This window comes from Berghia stephanieae, chromosome 3 (assembly GCF_034508935.2).
Source record: "Berghia stephanieae isolate SIO BIC M18660-M18661 chromosome 3, UCSD_Bste_1.3, whole genome shotgun sequence".
Classification (NCBI taxonomy): Eukaryota; Metazoa; Mollusca; class Gastropoda; order Nudibranchia; family Aeolidiidae; genus Berghia; species Berghia stephanieae.
In genome coordinates, this window is record NC_088362.1 from 93,558,958 (window position 1) to 93,584,704 (window position 25,747).

Here is a 25,747-nt window from a genome sequence, read left to right on the forward strand (position 1 = left end):
CATTCAGGATTGCCCGATTATTATTTTTTTGCATAGAATGTCAAACAGGTCGTAAATTTTATGCTATTGTTGTGCAGTTGTTTATTATTAATGTGATCTGAAGTGATTTAGAATATTTTAAAAATCCAATTAATTTTTCATGCCAAATGTTGTTTTTTTAAAATGACGTTTTAAAAAAAAAATTTGGTATTAAATTTTAAACTGGCATTCCTGATTTCATTACCCCTTTATGTCTTGTCTCATTGAACCTTGATTTTTCCATGCTCAAATTATTTTTTTTTTTTGTCCACAGAGTCAGAGAATGCCAAAGAAGGTCATGGAGATCACCACATGCGTCATCCAAGTCCTCGGCAAGAGTCTGACCATGAGAAGGAATGGCAGAAAAATGCGCAGGACTATGTCTACCGATACTGTGGTCATTGCAACACAACCACAGATATTAAAGAGGCCAGCTTTTTTGGAAGGTAAGATTTGTAAGCTCATACTTGATTTTGTTCTAACTTCCCTTAGCCACTGAATTCTCCCACTTCCTTGATCTGTATTTCTTTCTTCTCTCTTTACTTCTCCTGGATTGCCTCAGCTCTGAGTAAGACTGAGATTAGGATTCTTCACTGAAAGGGAATCAGTCACAAGTGGTAAATTGATAGAATCTCTGACTCGTATTCAGTATATCTTAGGTTCCTTGTATTTTTCTTTATGCTTTGACCAGAATTGTATTATTAACATCTTTTTAGATCTGTATTGCCTGCTTCTCATTTTTTTCCTTCTCTTTGAAATCCTTTGAAATCCTTTGAGTGTTTGGTTTATTTTTTTCAAAACTTTTTTTTGGTTTACTGTTATAAGGATGTTGAGTTTCTTTAAAGGGCAGTGTATTACTCTGCAATCAAATAGACCTGAACTTCTGAGGCCTGCTTTTGGCTTTGACAGTTTCTTTTGTATTTTAGAAAGGTCATTTAGATCTTGCTGAATGGACAATATTGGTGGCTTCCTTTTACGTTTATGTTTTTTAGAGGATTGTCAATATTTTTTCAAAAAACATCAACCATCAACCTTTGACAGAGTTGCACTAATGGTTGAATAAATTGAATTGGTTTCGTTCACTCTTTAAATCAAGAAACCAATTAGTTTTAACAAAATTAAGTGTGAGTAGTCCTTATCATGGTTCCCCCCCCCCCCTTCTTGCTCCCATAATTGTTGTTATATCATTTTGAATATATTTTTTTTCTCTTTTAAACCTTTTCTTTATCAATATTAGTAATGGACAGTACATAGTAGCAGGCTCAGATGATGGCTCCTTCTTCATTTGGGAAAAAAACACCACCAACATTGTGCGGGTGCTCAGGGGAGATGAATCTATTGTCAACTGCCTCCAGCCCCATCCGACTTCCTGTATGTTGGCCACCAGCGGCATTGACCCTGTTGTGAGATTGTGGAGTCCACGGCCTGAGGTTAGTCTATACCTGTTCTGGTACCTAGGATAAAACATAATGATAAAAGTTAAAATTTCTGATTGAACTTACAACGTTTCCTTTATGGCCCAACCTGTTTCAAGAATTTCCTCTAACTTTGCTCCTTAAAAGTAAAAGTGGGCAAGTTTGTGTTGGAATCATATTTTGGAGCTGAATTATAATAATAATAATAATAATAATAATAATAATAATAATAATAATAATAATAATAATAATAATAATAATAATAATAATAATAATAATGTACATTTGTTAAGTGCAGCTATTAAAACAGGCTCTGGGCTCATTACAATGACATAGAAGTTTACACCAGTACAATAGCTTATAAGTTAGATTTTATCCATGTACAATCATGAGTACAGAAACGAATACAACAAACACACACACTTACAAGCAGATGAGGGCATGTATGCCTAAATAAAAAATTATTGGAGGTCACTGAAACATGACTGAAAAAGTTTTCAATTTCTTTTTGAATGTTTCAAGAGATGTTGATTCTCTGATTTCTAAAGGCAATTTATTCAACATTCAATTTTCTTGTCAAATGTTATTTGATGATTGATGTCGTAGATATACATGTTTTCGCATAACAATGGTGTAGAATTCCGAATGAGCGAATGATATCCAAGGAGCAATGTGTACAACACAAATAGTACTGGTCCATGAACAGCCCTGGGATATGCCGAAGTGAAGAGGTCTATTCTCAGAGTAGGAATTTCGTATAATAACTTTTTGATTTCTTCCTGTAAGATATGTTATGAACCCATTGAGTGCAGTACCTTGGATGCCAAAATTATTTTGTAGTCGCAGACAGAGGATCTCATGGTTTTATCATGTCAAATGCAGCTGGCTGGTCGAGCAAATTTCACACAGTTGTGTCTCCAAAGTCTATGGTTTTCGATAAATAGGAAGGCAACTCGCAGGAGGGCTGATTCAGTGCTGTGCAATTTTCTGTACGCTTATTGAAGAGGCTCCAGGAGCCCGTAACTGCAAGGTGATCATTTGACTGTTGAAGATCAACTATTTCAATTAATTTTGATATTTATGGCAAGTTAGAAAAGAGTCTGTAGTTTTTCAGATTTTCCGGATTGAACCCTTGTTTTTTTTAGGAGAGGCTTAACTATGGCAGTTTGGAATTCTGTTGTTTATTATTTTCTTGACAGATGGCAAAATATCATTTATTGACTCCTTCAGTATGGCATAGGGTCCAAATGGCAACTCTTATTATCAGACTAACTTATTAGATTACCAGTGGTGCCATAACTCCGGTTTCACCAGAAAAAATCTGGTCTGGAGCAAAAAATTCCGGGTTACGGGCAACTTCCGTCAAATTCCGGTGAGGTCATATCGTTCTAAGGATTACCCCCACCCCAAACACTACCACATCATCATCGTCATTACCAATATTACTACAACCACCAACATCACTACACCCCTCCTACTACAACATCCACTATTAGATCACTATCGTCATCACTATCACCTCTACTACAACCACCATAACCACATCATCATCACTACCACTACTACTACAACCACCACCACCACATCACTACTACTACTACTACTACAATTACTACTACTACTGGCACTTTCCTACTCACTTCATTTCTTGTTGTTATTAACATAAGTACATGTTTGTGTGGAGAATATTGGCTATTAAGCTTAAATGCTGGTAACTGACTTCACAGCGTTTGTGTGTGTTGAACCCGTGACCTCAAGAAGTCGGGGAGAGAAGGCTCTAATAAGACTAGGGTTAGAAGCGATAGCTCATACAGTAGAGTCACGATATCCCCGGCCAGGCGGAGTTGTCATACCAGTAAGGTTGCAGGTTCGAGCCCCATCACCGCCATGAAATTTTTGTTCTCTGTTGTCTTCTGGCACTTTCCCACTCACTAAATTTCTTGTTGTTATTACTACTACTACTACTACTACTACTACTACTACTACTACTACTACTACTACTACTACTACTACTACTACTACTACTACTTCTACTACTACAACTGTCACTACCCATGTATCATCATTACTATCACCACTACTACAACCATATGGTTTTGGAGCTTTACTTTATTTGAAAGAAAGGAACTTTGGGATTGTATTTGGCATTGCGTTTAGATTTCGTATAGTTCTAATTAGTTATCTAAATAGAACTATCAGATATGGAAACACAATGCCAAATACCATTGCGATTCTCTTTTCGTGTATGTGAAAATTTCTCTTACGGCATTGAAATTCCTCCGAGTGGTGTTTGAAATTCCTGTGAGCCAAATTTTAAATTGGCGTCTCTGGCTTTCTAATTTGTTAATGTGCGACCTCTTCAAAATTCATAAAATGTTTTTGTCTTTTTGCATTTTTGAAATTTAAAATTGTTTACAGAGATTCATATTGTACTCATTTTTTCAAGAAAAAAATCAGAAAATTTTCAACCATATCCTTTTCACTGGTATGTGTTGGTAGTTGTGATTTTGATTCATCACCTTAAATATCATTTGCTAATCTGAAGAATGCTTTTGAATTTGACAGTTTTGATTTTTGTTGTCCATACACCCACACAAATTTACACACACATGAACACATGAAGGCATACAGGCTGCACTCATTTATGTATACACACGCACTCACACACACACACAAACACACCCTTGTATAATGTCATTAGCCCCCGCAAGATAACAAATACAGACAATGAAAAAATGAGAGAAATGAATAATTTTCAACACAGGATGGCAGTGAGAATGAAAGGGAGGTGAACAACTGTGATGATGCAGCAGTGGCAAACCAGAAACGCATGAATGCCGACCCGCTGGAGGTGATGCTGATGAATATGGGATATCGGATAACTGGATTTCTTGATGTGGATGAGGAGGATGGCAGTCACTCAGAGGGGCCAAGTCACTGTAGGACGACGTGATCCCCTGACAGGTATTTATGGTGAGAACCACATCTTATGATAACAGTTGATAATTAATTGTAATGTACATTTGTAAAGCGCAGCTCATCCCACTTTATAAAACAGGCTCTGGGCGCATTACAATGACATAGAAGTGACAAAGTTTATGCCAGTACAATGGCTTATACGTTAGGTTTCATCCATGTACAATCATGAATTCAGACTGGAATAACACACACACATACACACACACACACACACACACACAGGCGGATGCAGGTGCACATACATAACTATAAATTTAGTGCACATTTTCTTGCAAAAATGGATGTTGTTTTATGAATATGAGGCATTTCCTGTGCAGGTATTGCCATTTTAAAGATATGAATGCAGAAATATGTTAGGTAACAATTCTATTATTCCTTTTTCATCCTGCAGGAAATTAGGAAATATTGAATTAGACAGACCACCTCTTATTCTTATTTCATTTTAGTTGATAAAATTTGGCAACAAGAGTTGAGCAGCATTGTGATTGATTGATTCTTAAATAAGAATTGATATACGGTCATTTCACAGCTGTTGTAGATTGTCCCAGTGTAAATGTTTTTTAAAAAATGTATCTTTGCTTTATTGTCTGTTTGGTTCACTTTATAAAAGTCACTGTATACCACTCTACATTACCAGATCCATAATGCCTATACTGTAAGAACAATCTGTATGCTGATAAACAGTGAACACTGTTATAACAATCAAATTGATTTTTATTTTATATATATATATATATACGTATATATTTACTTTACAGAATCTTCTCTTAGAATCGCAACAACTCTTCTCCATGATTCTCCAGGAGGATTTCAAGAGGGGTTTGTCTCATGTGCAATCGAAGAAAAAGAAAGAAAAAAGAAAAACCAACACCAAAAGTCAAAAGGATCATTAATCTACACAGAGACGTTGGTTTGGATTTTGAAATTACCCATCATTTTCCTAGTCCTAGATATAAATTACCTGTATTGATTAATTATTATCAATGTTATAGATAATATTGAATTCTCTACTCAATATACATGGCATACAGCATAACTGTTAGTTACATTAAATAGATAATACCCGTATTTCTTAGAAACATTGTTCGCCTTCATCATGAATTATTTACATAATACTGTATTCTGCCTAACAATATTAATGTAATGTTCTGCAAGGCCATAATGCCTATGGAGCTATTGTGCCTAAAGCAAGGTCCCTCCCTCAAATATAAAATATGGAGAAATGTTTTTTTCTCAAGACCCAATCATATTTTTATTTAGATAAAGAGTTCACGACACAAGTGTGAAAAACATGTCAAATCAGCACATAACAAACTGCTTTGATTGATTTCTAGTTGGATTTTTGATCAAGCATTTTCATCTGAAGACTTCCGTACCATAAATAAATCTCTTCACCCTTTGGCAAGAATTGTAATTCACAGTGTTGTCCAGAGGAACATCTTCTATTGTTCCTTTGAGATTGGTGAAGAACTCTGTACCTCCTCTAGAGCCACCAGAGTTTATGGTCTGGCACATCCTGTATGAAAGTATCTCATGAATCTTCAGGAAAGAGATTATCCAGTCATCTCCAGGAATGTCATTAGAAAAGAGAAATTTTTTGGCTGGTCCTAAGGGAGTACATTGTCACAACTTGTTTTAAGTCCCTTTTCTCAAGAGGCATGCCAAACCGGGCACCTGAAAGAGGGCAATTGACAAGAAACTCTTCATCTTTTGTCAGGGCTGTCCCCCCCCCCCCCCCCCAGTAAAATCATCATAACTTTGGAACCGTTTATCCTAGATCCAAAAGTAAGGTATCTTATTAAATGTTTTTTAAAGCCTATCTGTCTATGTAAAAAAAATTATTAATTTTTATTTTTGAAAAAATATCAAACTACCACTCTACCTCCATGCTGTCCCTTCTCCCTAGGTACTTTTTAACATTTTAAAATCAATATATTCGGTAGGACAATCCAAAAGAAAATGTATTTATGACTAAGTACGGAGTTACAAAATACAAGATCCGGTATGGCGATATCTGTGAAATAGTTCCGACAATTTGGTCAGGACTCACATGCAGGTCTAGACAATATATTGAAGAAAACACAAAACAAATCAACAGTCCACAGCTTCCTCAATGGAGTAGATGGTAGATTTTATGGAATCTCCTTTTTTTTTCCATGCATTTTTAAAATTTACTTTTGTCTGATATTACAATGTATCATGTAGCATTTTAAAGATTACTTCTAAAACCGACTTTATTTTTATAAATCATAGTATATGCCTCTCACATCTAAATTTCCACTCATTGACTGCTTGAAAGATGGAGAATACATTCAAAACTATACGAGTTTTGGACTTGTATACAATAATTCATTATGAATCTAGTGTGAGATCGAATCTTAGACCTTGCACCAACATCTTGATGACGATAATATGAACATGAATAAAACTAACATAACTCATCCACATTGCAATACTCCAGTGGTAGCATGTGTGACATATGAAGAAATTGGTCGCCTGATTATTTAGCGGTGAGGCTGGAAGACAATGGGAGTTTAAAATTTAATTTGTTGAGGTTTCAGTTATATTGTTGCATAATAAAATGTTGCAAGTTTCCCAATGGCATAGCTAAGATTAAACCTATACAGTTTAAGAATTGTCTAATTGCATTATCATTCACATCATATTTCTTCACTTTTTCAGTCAATTTTATAATAGTACTTCATACTCATGATATTACATTATGACTTTAAAGAAAAGAAAATGGAAAGAAAAAGCAGATTGTCAGATGTTTTATGAAAGGAGACACAAGTTTTCATTTGAACTTTGAGTCAGTTCAGCTCTCAGATTTTGTTCATTGGAAAGTTTTTTTTTTGTTTTTTTTTTCAGGTTTTACTCTAATTTTAGTCTTTTAAGAGGCATGAAAATATTATGAGGAGGATGAATGAAATTAACATTGTAAATAGTTGCTTAATATTTACTACACATTAGTATTGCCAAACTTGTTTACTTCTCTGGTGAAATGATGAAAGACAATCACACTCACAATCTTCTTCTTTCATATCATTTAGATGGCGAAAGATCGCAGTTCACTACCAAATGTTAAGATTAAGAGCACTTTATAGTGCCATATTAAATTTAACAAAAAATAAAGAGTTACCATTCAGTTATAGTCAAGCTAACAGTTGGAAAAGTTTGCCATTTTGCATAAAGTTTTTAGCATGTTAAGATTAAGAGCACTTTATAGTGCCATATTAAATTTAACAAAAAATAAAGAGTTACCATTCAGTTATAGTCAAGCTAACAGTTGGAAAAGTTTGCCATTTTGCATAAAGTTTTTAGCTCGGCAGAAAAAGAAGAATGCATCAAGATCTTTTACTTTTATTGTTGATTTATAGAATATGCCAATGAACATCTTTACCCCCCCCCCCCCCCTCTTCTCATTGCTTTACAATACAAAGAGTTTTTTTTAAACTGCGGATTTTGTTTCTCATGATTATAATTTACTACTCACAAAAGTCAGTCATACAAGTTGTTATCCGTATAAAACTTCCCTAGAGCCAAAAGTTTTGCGGATTTTTAAATGGATTTAAAGCCTGATTTCTTATGCTTGAATTATATGAGCAACCATGCAAGATACAGCTTTTCATGCAAAAAGAGGGTATGTCTATTTTATTGATTTACATATTTTCATCATTGTGTTATTGCTGAATCCTACTATCAGTGACTTGACTAATGCAAATAATGTCTATGTTTGAAAAACCGGAGCTATTAGTTAATACTAGAACATCACGTCCTCTCACAATCTCACATATGTGATGAAGTTTGCCTCAAAAGACAGCTTAAAATAGATGATAGGTTGCCTAGATATGCACTCTTTGTAGTTTTTTAGTCTCAGGGTGAATAGTTCATTGTTTGGTTTTCCAAAATCATCATTAATGCAAGCCTATATATTCGTCTCCTTTGAGAAAGTTGGTTTACACCCCAGTCAATTTGTAACAATCTGAAAAGGTTCTTTACCTTTGATATTTTCTTTTGTTTTGTTTTTGGTTTTAAATATATTTTTTGGGGATCCAAGTGTCCAATTTATATCAATATGTCATTGGCGACATTCGCATTCCCTGAAAGCAAGGAAAAAATCTTAAACAAAATTTTATGACAGAAGGTTGCGATAATTTGACTAGTGATATTACATGAAAGCAACAGAATGTGATATGTAATATAGATAATCCCCATATTTTGATTTGTAAATATCATCAATGGTTGAATAATTTTATTGTTACACCATGTTTTGATAATAATGTTAATGTTACAAGTATTTTAAAAGAATAAAACTTACTATGTATGTTGTTGAAATGTTGATATGAATTTTAATAATGAAAGGTAATAATAGCATTTTGAAACAGAGAAATAATATCATGTAAATGGTTATCTGAAGTTGACAGGAGTAGGAGAAAAACTTGTATGCACAAGTTTTCGGTGCCTCGAATTGGGCTCAAAGGATCTTGTTCTTTTCTTAACCGGTCTTCCTTGTCTAAACATTTTATTATGTACCTTGTGACGTGAATAATAATGGAGGGCATTTATAATGGTCAATCCACAGACAGCAAGCTCTAGGCGCTAACAAAGAGAGATAAAGAGTGAAAAGAAATGCTTTTAGTATTTCTTTGAATTGTTTATAGTCTGTTCTCTCTTAGCTCCCATGGTAAACTATTCCAGATTGTCATTCCGTGGTGTATAAAAGATCAATTTCCCTTTGCTTTTAGGTGAGTTTCAGGAACAAATAGGAGTTTTGTATCACCTGCAGATCTGAACCCTGGGTGGTTAATTTTATATGGGACTATGAACTCAGCGAGGTATTGCAAGACACCAAGGTAGAATACACGGTGGTTGATGGCAGCAATCTTGTAGATCATTCGCTTTCTCCACGGCAACCAATGCAATAAGAACAGTAGATTTGATGCACCACGGCAACCAATGCAATAAGAACAGTAGATTTGATGCACCAATTGTCCTTGTTGATTGAAAATCAAGTGAGCGGTGGGCACCTTGAATTTTTTTAGGTAAGGGCTTGGGTAGTGCCACATAATAGGGAGTTGCAGAAATCCATTCTGGACAGAATAAGTGAATTGAATTATGATTGGAATGACATTTTCACTCTCCTTAAGTTCTTAATGTGCATATACGTAATTCGAAGAGTTCACTCGAGTGTACATTATTAAGGAGCTGTCAAAATATACTCCCAAGATTTTTTGTAGTATTTGTGAATGATATTTTCTATTTTCATTTCTGTGATGTTTTCAACCTTCTTCAAGTTCGTTGGTGCGGGTGGTTGGATGGGAGCATCACCCTTGAATCATATACCTATGATGTTCGCATGGGTGTACGATCCGATAGTGATGTCGTTTCTTCTTCTCTTTACTAGCCTATCCTGCTTCTTTGGTTTGTGATTGTATTTTTGACAGGGGATATTTTTTTTTCTGTAAATCTTCTGCCTGTTTGTTCTTGGTTATTTATAATTTAGCTTATGATATCTTTAGGTTATGATTTTGATTTACATTTGTACTATTTTTGTAAGATTGCTTGTTTTTTTGTTTCAGCGGTCTCTCATATAACCTCAATTGTGTTGGAAGAGACCTAAAGCAACAAACAAAAAAAAAAAAAAAGTTCGTTGGTGTTCCGATGAGCTTGGGTTCTGTTTTGTTGCTAATAATAGAGGGAATCAGACAACTTGTGTAAATAGTGATGCAGCTGTTCTGGAGGCCCTGGAAGGATCCTTTCTCTTTTACACTTTACTGTTAGCAAAAAGTCCTATTTCAGCTGGTGATGATTAGGGGTTTGTTTTTAATCAACATTATCATCATCAGAATCATTATCATTTATTATTATTATCATTGTTATTACTATTATTCCTGGGTGGGGTTCCTGACCTCCCATAGTGGGCAGGGAGGCACTTACTGTGTCTTCTATCACCCTTTATCCGTTTTCCAACATGCTTTCGGTCTTCGTCTTGGAATGGGATTACTTGGTTTTGTCCTGGTCCTGGCCAGACGCCCTGGCTGAGAGGGAAACAGTCAAATGTATAGTTAGTTTTGGGAGATGATGTTTTTTTCTTTGTAAATCATCTGTTATGCACTGCATTATGTTCTCTTTATATTATATATATGATTTGTAAAACATTTGAGTGTATTCCTCTTAGTTGGGGCCTGTGCTTGTGTCTGGATGAGACTTTTAGTGATCTCAGACTAAGTACTTTGATGTGTGCTCTTGGAATCTACATCTGTTTCCTATTTGAACCAATTCCCCTTCATTTTACCTTTTCTTGGATGCTTTAATTGTAATTCTAGAACTTTTTACTCTCCAATTTTCTTTCTTTTTACTGGCGCTGATATGACCTTAATGTGTTGCAAGCGCCGTAAAACCCTTAAATACAAAAACAAAACATTACTATTACTATCAGTTATTATTATTATCATTGTTATTACTATTATTATTTTGCTGATGGCTTTGGTCGTGAAAGGAGAATAGATTGTTGATTATGCACTTGCTATGTATAAAATATTTATTGATTCTAATAAAACTTGTGTTCCCTTTAAAATTAAACTTCTCATTTATTTGTGTATCATGTTGCTGTATCTCATTTGTTTTCAAAATGCACAAGATTTTAATCACTTTTCACAGCTGCAATCGAAATGGTCACAAGAGCAATTTTATAATATTTCTTCCTAATTATTATCTCAGTAATGGATGGAATATCCCTTAGGAAACAGAACCTTGCTGGAATCGTCATTTTTTTCCAATCCTGCCCCCAAATGACATGAAGATAAAAAATTAAGATTTAAAAACTTTTATTTGTGGCAAGAAACAACTATTTACTTTATGATTTTTTTATTTATGGTGACCTGTTCATTGTGCCACAGCTGCAAAATTGACAACCGATGACCACTATCAATCTGAGCAAGTGTTTTTAACTTTTTGTTGCATTGAGATGCTCTGTCCCTCCAGGAAAATGCCATTTTTTCTTTCAATATTATGCCACAAAAATGCCAACAGAAGGTGAAATTAAAAAGCGGGTGGTTGGATGGGAGCATCACCCTTGAATCATACACCTATGATGTTCGCATGGGTGTACGATCCGATAGTGATGTCGTTTCTTCTTCTCTTTACTAGCCTATCCTGCTTCTTTGGTTTGTGATTGTATTTTTGACAGGGGATATTTTTTTTCTGTAAATCTTCTGCCTGTTTGTTCTTGGTTATTTATAATTTAGCTTATGATATCTTTAGGTTATGATTTTGATTTACATTTGTACTATTTTTGTTAGATTGCTTGTTTTTGTTTCAGCGGTCTCTCATATAACCTCAATTGTGTTGGAAGAGACCTAAAGCAACAAACAAACAAAAAAGGTGAAATTATGCAAGAAACGACAATAAATGCAGAGATTTGTTGTTCTGCTGATATATATACGGATGCGGTGGCTTTTTCCTGGAGGGACAGGATATTGATTAGAATTCTGGGCCGGTTTTAATGAAGGCGGACTAGTACTTAGTCCCCGACTTCTGTCAAGAACTTGAAAAAATCGCTTTTTAAGAGAGCTGACACAAGTAAGTACCAGACTAACATCACGGCACCTTCACACCAGGTTAAGCTAAGTTTTAGTCATTTGCTGAGGTCAGACTGTATGCTTAGTTTGAGACTAGTTGTTAGAATACATCATAGCGGCGATGAGATAGCAGCTGCTGTGAAATTGAGAGTGAGAGAGCTTCGATTCGGAAGGGTCTTTCGTGGAAGTTGTTCAAAAATGTAAAACCACTCTTAATCCATGAAGACACCATCACCAAACAAACAATTAAAACCAAAAAAAGTTGAGCTTTTATATAGCGTAGTATCCACTAAATATACTCAAAACGCTTTACAGGAGATCCCTGACCAACAGCAACATTTAACATGTAGGACGAGACATGACGCCTGTTAGGCGATATTATATTTTTTTCCGACAGAGACAAAGCTGTTAATGGCCAGGTACTCGTTTTACATAGTGAGAGAATGTGAGTAAAAAGCCTTTTTCAAGAACTCAACTATGTGCCAAGCAAGGCTTGAATCCAGGACCTTCCAATCCGAGAGCGAGTGTCATACCACAAGACCACATAGCAAACACTTTTTTTTCGTACTAAGTGAGCCAGGGAAAAAGTCTCTACTATTCACTTTCAAACAATCTATTTTGTTTCCCATCTTTTACTCGTAATATATAATCTCTATGTTGGTGTGGACCAAGTCTCTTAGTTGATAGTTTTTCTTCCCTGTTGAGTGTATTATAGTCAGATTTTTAATAAGTGGCACGTCAGTCATTTTCTTCGCTGTCCCTCAATGGACATTGGATACAATTAGGTTAGCATTTCGCTTCTTACAGCTATATTAGAATCGATAACCCAAGAACAAGTTTCTATTGAAAAACAAACACACACACACACGCAGCAAAAAAACAATGAACCCAGTATTTTCCAGTATAAAGTAGTGCTTTAATTTCACTGCTTCAATCCATTCAAAGAATATAAATACCTACATAATTATTTGAATAATAATTGGGAACGATACATGATACACATCCAATGTTAAACTGAGTCAATAATAGAATGCTTTTAGAAAGTGTTGCTTTCAGGTAGCCAGAGATATCAATTCCTCATTGCCTTCTATGTGACAGATTTTAAGTTTCAGTTACGTGTGTGTGAGTGTGTTACATTATTTGTGAGCCTTTGAGTGTGTTACATTATTTGTGAGCCTTTGACTGAATCGCATTCTATAAATATGCTTAAAATATATTCGCCAATATCTATTGCCATATAAGGAACTCTAAAAACTACATCTTCTCTTTGCCACTGTTGAAATGACACATTAGAATTACTAATGTTTATTTGACAACTGGAAATATCAATGGCATGATGTGATGTATCTGGATTTTCTGAATACAGTTCTTTAACAAAAACTATTAAATGTCAAGTATTGTTGACAAAAGACTTAAACCCTCCCTTTGAATTCTCAAAATATCTCTCATCAACCAAATCAAATCAAATGTTTTAATATTGCATTATGAAACAAGTTAAAGAATCCTAAACAGCGACACATAAAATATTTTCTAATCAGGTTTTATCTTCACAAAATCCTCCATCAACCCATAAGTTTAGCCGCTTTCTTCTGGGATAAGTTGATTTTATCCCCCATGCTGAGTGCCATGCCCTGAAAATAATAAAAATAAACATAAGGGATTAAAAAGTACAAAATTATAAGTTGTCTTTTTAAAAAATGGAACTGGTTTTGTAAAAAGTATTAATAATAGATCTTTATTGTACTTGAATATAAGTATTGGCATGAGGAACAAAAGACGAATGACTCATCATCACTAAGCTATAGTATAGGAATTTCATGTCATTATTATACGCCCTTTAAGGGGGGAGCGACATTAAAAATGATGAATTTTGACCCAGTTTACAAAAAATTAGATTTTGGTGGAATGTTGTCATGTGACCATTTGTCTGCATAAAAAATTGCATGAGAACTTCATCTTCATTTTTTTCGACTCAAAAAAACGTATTTTGTGACCCATGGTATGGTTAAATCCTGCCCATTTTTAGTTCCAGCGGACTGATTTCATGAAAGAATATCAAATAGTCTTTATAACTAAGTAAAGGCAAAAACATATCAATTAAAAGTAAAAACTCTCCTCTATCTTCAACAACCAATCACTTTATTCTTAATTATGTCATGTGGTCACAATCTAATCAGAGAGCGAGAGGAGAGTTTTTCCCTAAACTCGTTTACTTTGACTTTTAAATGCGTTTTTCTCAAAACTGCAATTTTCGTCCCTCAGTTTTCAACCAATCTTCTTCAGACATTTCTACAAATGAGTGTCATACAAATACACAGGTCCTCTAGGAGCCCGATTTTTAAAAAAAAATAATTTTATGAGTAATTTCAAATTATGTAACTTTTTTCAAGGGGAATAATCGAGTAATAACTTTGAACTTAATTTTTAAAGTTTCTAATTAAAAAATTAAAAATCGGGCTTCTAGAGCCTCTTTATTTTCCTTTTTTCTTCTTCTTCTAGATTCCATGCCTGGTCCAGGCTTCGGATACTGCATGAATTATCTCTCTCCATTCCTCCCTGTTTCTTGCTTTTTCAAAAAGCTCTTGGATTGTTAGGTTGGTGAAGCCCTTTTTTCTACCTCTGGCCAAAATATTATGGCAATCAGTTGATAAACAAAAAAGCCTTTGACTTTTTAAGATGTGTTGTTTTTTTTCCAATATGGCGTCGTTTCCATGGCAACGGGCAACTTTTTTCGAAAAAAATTATATATATATGCAATCATCCTTCCCAAACATATACATTATGACTGTGCATAAAAGTTTAGGATATTTCATCAAATAAAAAAAATGACCCTTTAGTGTCGCTTTCCCCCCCCCCCCCCCCCCACCCCCCCCTTAAGGAGGCAAAACAAAACACTGACTTCATGTATCAATAAATTAAGAAAAAAAAACCCTCCTGCTGCATCCCCAGCTTGACAAACAGTCTCAAACCCAAGACTCCTATCAGTTGTTCAGGTATCTCAATCATATTTCATTGGCAACTAATGAATTTTGATTATGTAACCACTACTATCAAGGGTTTTGGCACTGTACGATGGGGAGAGATCTGAGGTCTTGGCAATGAGTGCTATACAAATATGCTGTTATTACTATTATCATCATTAAGAGAGCAATTGACTCATGCAAACAGGCTTATTTCAATCTGCACTCATGGCAGAATTTGTTTAATTTGGCCTCTTATTAATTCATCAATGGTTAGGTAGTTGGGTTTTGCACAGTTCTGTATAGACAAAGAGTCATACTCAAAGGCGAGCAGGGAATCATTACTGTCACTTTTGAGACTTTACAGACAGGGTTAAGTTTACTCTAACCTGATCAAATAATTTCTCCCACTATTATCTGAATCAAACAAGTTTGATGGTTTTCAAACAAGAGACGAGAGACAGTGATTTGACCCAGGCTTTTACAAACAATAGAGACGCTTTGTGGCCACTAGACTCATGAGAGTTATTAGTTTTTTGTTCAATCTTTTTATGCAATCTGGTTGATTTGAAAACTGAAACGCTAGAGAAAGATGTACCGATGATCTGAAAAAAAAAAAAAACCCTTAAATTAAGGCCAGCAGCATCCTTAATTGTTTTAAAAAAGAACCTTTAGATTTAATTCAAAATGTTTGCTTTTGGAGATGCTCGATGTTTTTTTATTATTTATTTAAATGGTTATGCACCCAGATCCCCTTTCAGACATGCTGCACACAATAAATGTGCATTATTTGAATAATATAATATCCTTGACTCATTTTTGGACAACGATCACATGAAGCTCATCAGATACCTATTATTTAATACTACATTACGATTTGAATCCAGCAGAGAATCAACAACAATATCAAGCTCAATTGGATCCCCTCAAATAGACAGCTTGAGTCCACCAAAATTACTACCCACAAAGAAGATCACTCGTGAATTGATAAACGCAGATGATGCAGACCTAATCTTTGAAGCAGAGCAAAATATACACGTCAATAATATCAACTACTCTAGAAGCATGGAATCTAAAAGTGAATCAATCCAAAACAGAATATACAAAAATCAACAGAAATTTAAATAAAATGGAAAAGTGTACGTAAACTAGGCAATTTGATCAACGAACATGAAGACATCAAAAAACGAAAGCAGCTGGCCACCAATGCATTCAACCAACTCCAAAATTTATGGAATAGAAATAACATAATCCGGGAGAAAAAACGAATACAAATTTACGAGGAGCTGATTATTCCGATATTGACATATAATTGTTCAACATGGGGCCTCACAAAAAAAAGATCTTAGACAGTCTCGATTCATTCCACTGCAAATTGTGTCGCGTAATCGGAATATATTGGCCAGAGGCAATTACAAATACTGATCTCTATGAAAGAACCAGGATCCTACGCCCGAGTACAATAAGAAAGGAACAGCGATGGAGGCTATTTAGTCACATCTTACGTCCAGAAGATAATATCCCAGTCCAAACTGCAATGACAGAATATTTCCTTCATGGCAACAAATATGTAGGGAGACCACCAACAGCTATAGTAACTACCCTGAACCGGGATCTCTCTACATATAAGAAATTTATAGATTCAGATGAGGCCAAATTAATCCCTGAAGAAGTAAGAAAAACTGCAGTGTCCTCCGACTCTGGCCCAGGACTGTGACCAATGGAAACAATTAACAACACGGATGGAGAGAGCAGCTATACTTAACAAGGTTTTTTAAAATCTGTGACTGAATCACACAATTCTCAGCAAGCATCATTCAAACTGCGAGTCTTACTACTTACTTATTAGTATAAACCAAGGACTCAGTATAGCAGTCCTTGGTATAAACATAATGCCTATATTGTTTGCTTACCTGACTCTTAGCTCTAATCCTGACATGACCCAACACAGATGCTTCCTTGCCAAGGTGGTGAGGTTTCTCAATGCTCAAGTTAGCCAATACATCCTCTCCAAAGATGGATTTGGCATACATATTAGCAGCCATAAAGCCACAGTCACCTGACAAAGCCTGAATATACAAAGAAAAATACACAAGTGAACCCTCCAAAGACAATGAAGAAATGGGAAGTTACAGTTTAATCAAGGGTTGAATGCAAAAAGCGAATTTAATAAAAATAATTAGGCTGTTGATTCTGACAAATATTTTTTGATGAAAATCAGCATACAAAAAAGGTTAACTGAAACTCAGATATAAGGAAGTCGATAGCATTGAGATTCAACTCTTGTTAAATCCAATATTTTGTTGAATTCAAGGTAATGTGATACATAAAGAGGGTTTCCATGCGATGCCAACTTAACACCTCGTTCAAGTCTGTAAAAATTTAAATTGAAGGAAATTAATTTGACTTCTCCTGTTCTGAATGGATTAGCTTTTGGAGAAAAAATTTTTTGTTTTGTTTTCTCAAAATGTTATTGCAGTGAGAATAATCTTACATTATGAGAAACAGGTTCTTCAATTCCTTTTCAGAGATCAATCTTTGAGGCAAAATGAAATCTCTCCAAATAAAAAAAATATTTGTAATCCTTGGTGAACCACTGTATATATCATGATTTAGGCATTATGAAAATAGTAGTGTGCTGTTGATACTGCCAACAGCCATCTTCCCTAATAGGCTATTGCATATAACTTTTTCTTTGGGTAAAGCATTTTTACAGATTTATTCGACTAAGAGTGAATGAGAATATAGGCAATAAGTTTGTGATGGTACTAGTATACAAAGGACACAATTTAGTTCTATACAGCCTGATGGGGCAAAAAAAATGAAGCCTTGAATGGATGAAAATGCAAAATAAATGTCCATATTTTCAAATATTTTTTTTAATGTATCAAATGTAGCCTGATTAACGCTATCAATCCTTAGAACATTTTTCTTAAACTAAATGGATCTATTATTTTTACTACTTTAAATCTTCATTCCTCATCCTCTGGGCCTATGTCATCTGCGAGTATCCTCTCAATTTTAAATATTAACTCATAACCATGAAAAAAAAATCAACTAAAATATATTATAAATAAATAATAAACATTGTGGGAAAGTAGAATTGCAATGACGAAAAAGAATGACCTCTCTTAATAATATCTGGAAAGACAAATCCATACGGCAAAATTTGAAAATAAAATGAGTAAAAGTATTGGTGTGAACAGTGATGACCTACGGCGCAGAAGGATGGACCCTCAAGAACAGAGACATGAAATGTATAAACTCTGCTGAAATGTTTTACAGAAGGATGATGAGGATAAACTGGAGGGAAAGAATAACAAATAACAGCATACTGGAAAAAACTCAGTCTTTTCGGTCATATATGCAGAAACCCATGCATCCTAATGAAAGATGTGGTACAGGGGAAAATGGAGGACAAACGAAGAAGGGAAAGACTTCGGCCTATGTATATAAAAAACATCCTAGAATGGACAGAGATGAATGGAAGAGTTATGATACCGTCAACAGACGAAAGGAATGGGCAGACTTTTGTCATTGCAGAGTGCAGGCAGCCAACGTCAATGAGGACAACGCTGGATAGTAAATAAGAAAGTAAGTAAGGGAAAGTGGACAAAACTGATCAAACGACTGGTTTGTTTTGTTTGTTTGTTGCTTTAGGTCTCTTCCAACACAATTGAGGTTATATGAGACCGCTGAAACAAAAAAACAAGCAATCTAACAAAAATAGTACAAATGTAAATCAAAATCATAACCTTAAGATATCATAAGCTAAATTATAAATAACCAAGAACAAACAGGCAGAAGATTTACAGAAAAAAAAATATCCCCTGTCAAAAATACAACCACAAACCAAAGAAGCAGGATAGGCTAGTAAAGAGAAGAAGAAACGACATCACTATCGGATCGTACACCCATGCGAACATCATAGGTATATGATTCAAGGGTGATGCTCCCATCCAACCACCCGCCGACTGGTTTGTGAAAAGTGTTCTTCAAATAACATCAAGACAAGGAAGGCTTAATATTATTTGAGATTCTGGTATTGAGGCATTAACACAAGCAAGTTAGAGTTAGTGACTTAAAATAGTCAAAAAACGAATAGTTCAGAATGCCTTTCATAACTTTATCTTATAAATTTAAACATATACACACATTAATACATCAAATCTAAAACCGAGTTATATTCCTTTTTCATTTTAGAAATCGGTGCTAAGTTATGCTATGTGCTATGTTTAAAGAATAAAATAGGAGGGAGGGGGGAAACAGCCTGTAATAACATAAATAGACATTGTTACCGAAAGTCAATAAAACAAAATATCATAAGTTAAAATAATAAAACCTTTACCGAGGAAATAACAAAGTAAAAAAAAAAAAAAAGAAAAAAATGGGAATCATTATCTTAAATTGAAAAAACAATGGCAATCTAAATGAATATCCTGTGATAGAAAAATAATATGACTACAGATGAAGAAAAAACGTGGCCATTTATTGAATAAATATTAAAACAATAAAAAATTTAATAAACTGATGAAAACATTTGTAATCAAATAAATACATATATAAAAAATAACAACCAACATGGGCAAAAGATGTCTCCATTGTGGGTTTAGAGTGATAAGTGTACACTGACAAAGCACTTTTTAATGTTGGCCAGAAATCTTTTAATTTGTATTGTACCCCCAACTTGTCAGAAAGTCTCTTCAAAGAAGTCTCGAGCATGACACTTTTTGACAAGTTAGGGGTCATCTTAATCAATCATTCAAGTAAAAGTTCTCCTTCCAATATGTATAAAAAACGTTTTGTCACTTTACAGCAGATAAAACTACATGGGAAAATCTACTAATGATCTAAAAACCTCTCCCATTTCACCTGCCTGTGATTTAGCTAACAAGTGCGGGTTGAATTCATAGTCATCTGTCTACAATACATTAACAGACACATACAATACAATTATCTCGATTGAATGAGTAATGGATCTTGTGCACAAAAAACATATTAAAAAAACGAAAATTATTAACATATTTTTAATTTTAATGAATAAATCCTTTCGCACTTGACTTTTAATCATCCTATTCAAAAGTATAATTGTCTCTATTCTATGAATAAATGAAACATTGTTTTCCAAAATGGAAAAACATTACTAACAGCCCCTATGTAATGTAGGAAACACCACAATCAACAATTAATTGTCAATACTACATCCCACAGTCATCAGTTGCCAACTCAATTCCATAATTCCAAGTTGATAATGAGAGTGAAAGGAGAAAAAAATATTTTAAGCTCACTTCAGTTATAAAATAGCAAATTGGGGGGGTTTGCCTTCAACCAAGACAACACAATTGTATTGTCATTTCCGATGACAATTTCAATGCAGCCATTGGAAATAAACCTGTAGATAAAAGTTGTTTTGTTGTTTTGCTTTTTCAAAATAAAAGATATGGTAAGAAAGTTGGCAGGTCTGATTTTACTATCATGTAACTTGTCTCTAAGAGCTTTTCTAGAGTAATCAAACTATTCTAAAAATATTGCAATAATAATAATTAAAAGAAAAAAAAAAAGAAAAAACTTTCACATTAATACAGTAGATCCTCTGTTATCAGAACTTGCTAGTTCCCTAAAAAATTCATCTCAACTAGTCTCTTTTCCTGTCAAAAGTTAAGATTTTAGATTTAAATACCATGTCTTCATTGTTCCCAAAATTAATGTGCCAAAATTTCATGGTGGAATCCTGCCCCAGACTTTTAAGGAAGAAACCCTTTGCATTTTAATTATCTACTAAATAATAAAACATTAAAAAGAATTAAGTGGAAATTACCAACAAAATGAAATGGACCAAACATATCGCACAGATAACCTCAAGGGCTAATAGAACAAGTGCATTTATTCACCGAAATCTGAGAGGCTGTCCAAATAACATCCATGCCCTCTGCTACAAATCTTCGTGCAACCAATTTTTTAATGCAAGATGACACAGAGGAGGGTAGCCAGGAGAATTTACGACTTCTTACTACAAACAAGCATCTCATCACTGGTTAAAAGCCTGGGCATTGTCAACCTCAGATCTGATGAAAACGAGCCAAACTATGCACCCTCCTAAGACCTACCAATTGCCCAGAGACCTACTAGAGAATACACATAACAACCATCTCAATTCCTTCTACCCATCCTCTATCAGACTATGGAATCGTCTACCAACAGATGCAGCAAAATTTGACAGCCTTGACCTTTTCAATCATTTGGTATCATTGTGTATTCAGTGACATCTTTACGCACCAAAATTCAATTCATGATAAGTTCAATAATTCTTCATCGATTTCTATATTTTCCCCTAATATATTTTAAAATCAAATGTAGTTCAGTCCTCAAACTTGAGATTTCTATGTAACAAAGATGAAGAAGAAAAAGAATGATAGCACTCGTTAAATTTCTTCCTCTTTTAATTACAATACTGCTTGCAAGTTTGTACATTATTAATATAAGAAAATATGTTTAAAAAATTATCAATAAATAATCATCTTGAGCTGAAGAGAGAATTTATTTTTTTTGTAGTTGGGCAAGGATGTTGACATCAGCTTAGTAGTAAATTCATACTTAATTGAGCATTGGAGGATCAGTTAAAAATGCACATTAAGAAGCTTCCCGACCTTGGCATAATGTGTAATTGGGTCTTGAATGTTCTATCTCTTCAAATTCTATCAACATGTGGAGAAAACACATTGTGAATTATAAAAGCAAAAGTACATGATTAACAAAAAAAATTATTGCTCAGTGAAATTTTGTCATTCCTCACTGGTTTCTTGATATCAGAGGTCTACTGTACTCCAATGTTTTTTTTTTTATTTCTTTCATTTTTTCTTTAAAAGTGCAACAAACCTTTTCTGGAGTGAGACATTTCATGTTGGTACATTTCATAACGTGCTCCAAATACTCCCTGAGGTCTCCAATGTTAGTGTTCACCGTCACCTTATTTTCCCATTCAAACTCAGCCCACATCTGCCTGAACTCTGTGTCTGTGCAAGTTGCAGGTACAATGTAGTCCATGATGTCGATGTGAATGTCATTCAGGACGACACAGTTACGATCACTGGCTGCACCAGTCACATCATAAACTGTGAGACAGATAAGTGATATTTGCAGTTGATTTCCAACTTATACTAGATTTACTCATTACGCCCTTTAGTTTTGGGGAACTGATTTAACTAAAGCATAATTGAGAAAAAAATTAAGAGGCATCTCTTTTATCAATTTTTTAAAAATTTTAACCTACAAGTTTGGAAATATTCATCCCCCACATGCATCCAATTTACTACAAAAAAATATTTTGATGAATAATGATATCTTTACCACAATGACAGTTCTTAAGGTAAAATATTAGGTTGTTTAAATTTTCATTTGTTGGTGTAAAATAGGATAAATATTGATGAGAAAGAGCATGGGTGAGGTCATTTGAAGGGGATGATTAAAGTATTCTTGGACTCTCGTGTTTTGAAATTTTGAACTTGTTCCCAAGGTCGCACAGCCATATTGAGAATTTGTTCAAAATTTTAAAAATAGGAGTTCTAGAATATTATATTTTGGTATTTATATCCTATGTTAATATTTCAATACAATTTCAATAATTAAAGAGTACTAAATTTTTGTTTTTTTTTAACAGGGTTTTACAGGGTTTGCTACACATTTAAATTGTTTCAGTACCAGTAAATGGAAGAAAATGGGATAGAGTCAAAAAATTCTAGATATACACTTTAAAGTACACAAGAAAAAGTAAGACAAAGGGGAATAGTTCGAACAGATTAAGGTTCCAGTGCATTGTTTGAGATCACCTAAAAGTCTCATCCAGCCACAAGCACAGGATCCCACTAAAATGCTTACATTATTCATTGAAAACAACAAATATAGCAATGGAGAGATGATTTACAAGGTAAAAAAATATCATCTCTCAAAACTTAAACTATACATTTGACTGTTTCCCTCTCAGCCAAGGACTCCAACAAGGGAAAGAACAAAACCAAGTAATCTCATCAAAAGAAAAGACAAAAAGCAATATGGAAAACAATTAAAGGGGGCTAGAGAAGACACAGTAAGTGACCTCCCTGCCCCTATGGGAGGTCAGGATCCCAACCCAGAAACAGTACTAAATGCATATATTTTTATCGCCTCTATCTTTTTTCAAAAATGGTATTTACTTCAGGCAGAGAGGTGAAAAGGTAAATTACTAATTTTCATCCATGTCACATTAAAATACAATATTGTAGGTACGAGTTAATTTGATATTTTAGCACAAATCGATTTTGTTCGGTATTTTCAGGAAGATCCTTAAATGGTGGATAAACAGTACAAGTTCAGGCCATATCAAACTACAATCCATTGCCATGAAAAAACATACATTTGAAGTTTGAAGTCAAATTTGTTACGCTGGTACACACACTGGCCATATATCGGTCACTAATTAAGTTGAGAGAAGGAGGAAAATAATACTTCATTTCATTTGTTTCATCGGTTTAAAGCATATTTTAGTCAAAAGAAAAAAGGGAGGGGGGTGGGGGGAGAGAGAGAGAGAGAGAGAGAGAGAGAGAGAGAGAGAGAGAGAGAGAGAGAGAGAGAGAGAGAGAGAGAGAGAGAGAGAGAGAGAGAGAGAGAGAGAGGGAGGGAGGAAGGGAGGGAGGAGGAGGGCTCCATATTCTATATTCACCAATATTTCCAAAGATGATGCCATTTTCCGTTGAGGTCACCTTAACATTGGCTTTGATGTTACAGAAATCATGTGGTGCTAGAGTTAAAGGCTGTGGTTTCTCGACAAGTTTGAGATCCCCTGTAAATACACAGATTACAACAAAGTCAGTTAAATTATTGATACAATTGAAAAGCAAAAAAATCATAATGCTATAACTATGATTAATGTAATTTACGTGATAAAGGGAAGAAATGTTATTAGCAATCAAATATCAAGCATTTGAAAACAAATCATTGCAAGTCAAGCTAATTACTAACACTGTAACTTTAACCATTACCAATTTGGAGAAATTCACAATGTTCTGATAATATTTTTGGTCCTTAATTTACACTAATCCCCTTTTTATTTGTGACTTCAGAATATGAAAAAAAAAGGTAATCACCATTTGAAGTATATTGATTTTTGAACAGAATAAAAGAGTAACTTTCAGATTGGAATTACGCAAATAAACCTCTTTTTTACTTAAAGACACAAATTTTGCATTATATTTTAAAAGTGAAAAAATAAAATTTGTTTTATCCATAAAGCGAAATAATATAATTTTCACCTAAGTCATGGACATTAATAATGATATAACAAGATCGAGGAATAGCAGTAGCAACTCTTTATGTCACAAGTGCCTATGACAAGTAAAACTAAAGGAACTTATTCAAGAAAAAATGAATCTATATTGCTTTAGTGCCGCTTTTTATTCTTTTTTATTTTAAACTTTTTTTCGTCACTTTTGTGTACAACTACTGTTGGTGATGATAGCACTCACCTAATGTAGCAAGCTCAAGAGTGAGGTTCTGCAAGGTGTCTGCGGTCTGGTTTACGATGAGAACATCCAACACAATGTCATACTGGTTGACATTCACATAAGCCTCTGAGTAAACAGGGTCAGAGAATCCTGTTAGCTGGGATACCTTGCCGAAGTAAGTAGAAGGAAAAGTCAATAATTTCAATCGGTTGATATTTCATGCAGACAGTTGAGGTTGATTCTTGAAAAACAAATTCAATGTTGAGTTTTATAGCAGCAGATACTTATAAATATTTGTTAATGCTGCAGCACTTCTAAAAAGCAATAAATAGTATCTAGATTAAATAAAAAGGGGAATAAACCAATAAATGAGTGAAGAAGAAGAAGAAGAAGAAGAAGAAGAAGAAGAAGAAGAAGAAGAAGAAGAAGAAGAAGAAGAAGAAGAAGAAGAAGAAGAAGAAGAAGAAGAAGAAGAAGAAGAAGAAGAAGAAGAAGAAGAAGAAGAAGAAGAAGAAGAAGAAGAGAAGAAGAAGAAGAAGAAGAAGAAGAAGAAGAAGAAGAAGAAGAAGAAGAAGAAGAAGAAGAAGAGAAAAGAAGAAGAAGAAGAAGAAGAAGAAGAAGAAGAAGAAGAAGAAGAAGAAGAAGAAGAAGAAGAAGAAGAAGAAGAAGAAGAAGAAGAAGAAGAAGAAGAAGAAGAAGAAGAAGAAGAAGAAGAAGAAGAAGAAGAAGAAGAAGAAGAAGAAGAAGAAGAAGAAGAGAAGAAGAAGAAAGAAGAAGAAGAAGAAGAAGAAGAAGAAGAAGAAGAAGAAGAAGAAGAAAGAAGAAGAAAGAAGAGAAGAAGAAGAAGAAGAAAGAAGAAGAAGAAGAAGAAGAAGAAGAAGAAGAAGAAGAAAAGAAAGAAGAAGAAGAAGAAGAAGAAGAAGAAGAAGAAGAAGAAGAAGAAAGAAGAAGAAGAAGAAGAAGAAGAAGAAGAAGAAGAAGAAGAAGAAGAAGAAGAAGAAGAAGAAAAGGGAAGAAGAAGAAGAAGAGAGAAGAAGAAGAAGAAGAAGAAGAAGAAGAAGAAGAAGAAGAAGGAAGAAAGAATAGAGAAAGAAGAAGAAGAAGAAGAAGAAGAAGAAGAAAGAAGAAAAAGAAGAAGAAGAAGAAGAAGAAGAAGAAGAAGAAGAAGAAGAAGAAGAAGAAGAAGAAGAAGAAGAAGAAGAAGAAGAAGAAGAAGAAGAAGAAGAAGAAGAAAAAGACGAAGAAGATGAAGAAGGAAGAAGAAGAGGAGCAGGAAAACGAAGAAGACAACGATGAGGAGAAGTCGGAGGAAGAAGAGG

The 25,747-nt window shown here is 34.3% G+C and overlaps 2 protein-coding genes across 6 annotated transcripts in view; one reads left to right on the forward strand and one right to left on the reverse strand.

Annotated features, from left to right (window-relative positions):
* LOC144968861 (WD and tetratricopeptide repeats protein 1-like) overlaps window positions 1-10,989 on the forward strand; it is a 34,975-nt gene extending 23,986 nt beyond the window's left edge. Inside the window, exons 13-16 of one of the 2 annotated variants that reach the window (XM_078907649.1) lie at window positions 293-464; window positions 1,256-1,448; window positions 4,198-4,397; window positions 5,171-10,989. In XM_078907649.1, coding sequence (XP_078763775.1) covers window positions 293-464; window positions 1,256-1,448; window positions 4,198-4,386 — 554 coding nt within the window. In that variant the 3' untranslated portion in view covers window positions 4,387-4,397; window positions 5,171-10,989. Of the gene's footprint in view, window positions 1-292; window positions 465-1,255; window positions 1,449-4,197; window positions 4,407-5,170 lie in introns of both variants that reach the window. The other variant, XM_078907648.1, reaches the window with a different exon arrangement.
* A 1,897-nt stretch (window positions 10,990-12,886) lies between these two features.
* LOC144968862 (coatomer subunit beta-like) overlaps window positions 12,887-25,747 on the reverse strand; it is a 42,749-nt gene continuing 29,888 nt past the window's right edge. For 3 of the 4 annotated variants that reach the window (XM_078907653.1, XM_078907651.1, XM_078907650.1), the window contains exons 19-23: window positions 24,450-24,594; window positions 23,648-23,767; window positions 21,829-22,064; window positions 16,866-17,021; window positions 12,887-13,623 (exon numbers count right to left, since the gene is read on the reverse strand). In XM_078907653.1, coding sequence (XP_078763779.1) covers window positions 13,555-13,623; window positions 16,866-17,021; window positions 21,829-22,064; window positions 23,648-23,767; window positions 24,450-24,594 — 726 coding nt within the window. In that variant the 3' untranslated portion in view covers window positions 12,887-13,554. Of the gene's footprint in view, window positions 13,624-16,865; window positions 18,583-18,927; window positions 22,065-23,647; window positions 23,768-24,449; window positions 24,595-25,747 lie in introns of all 4 variants that reach the window. The other variant, XR_013644676.1, reaches the window with a different exon arrangement.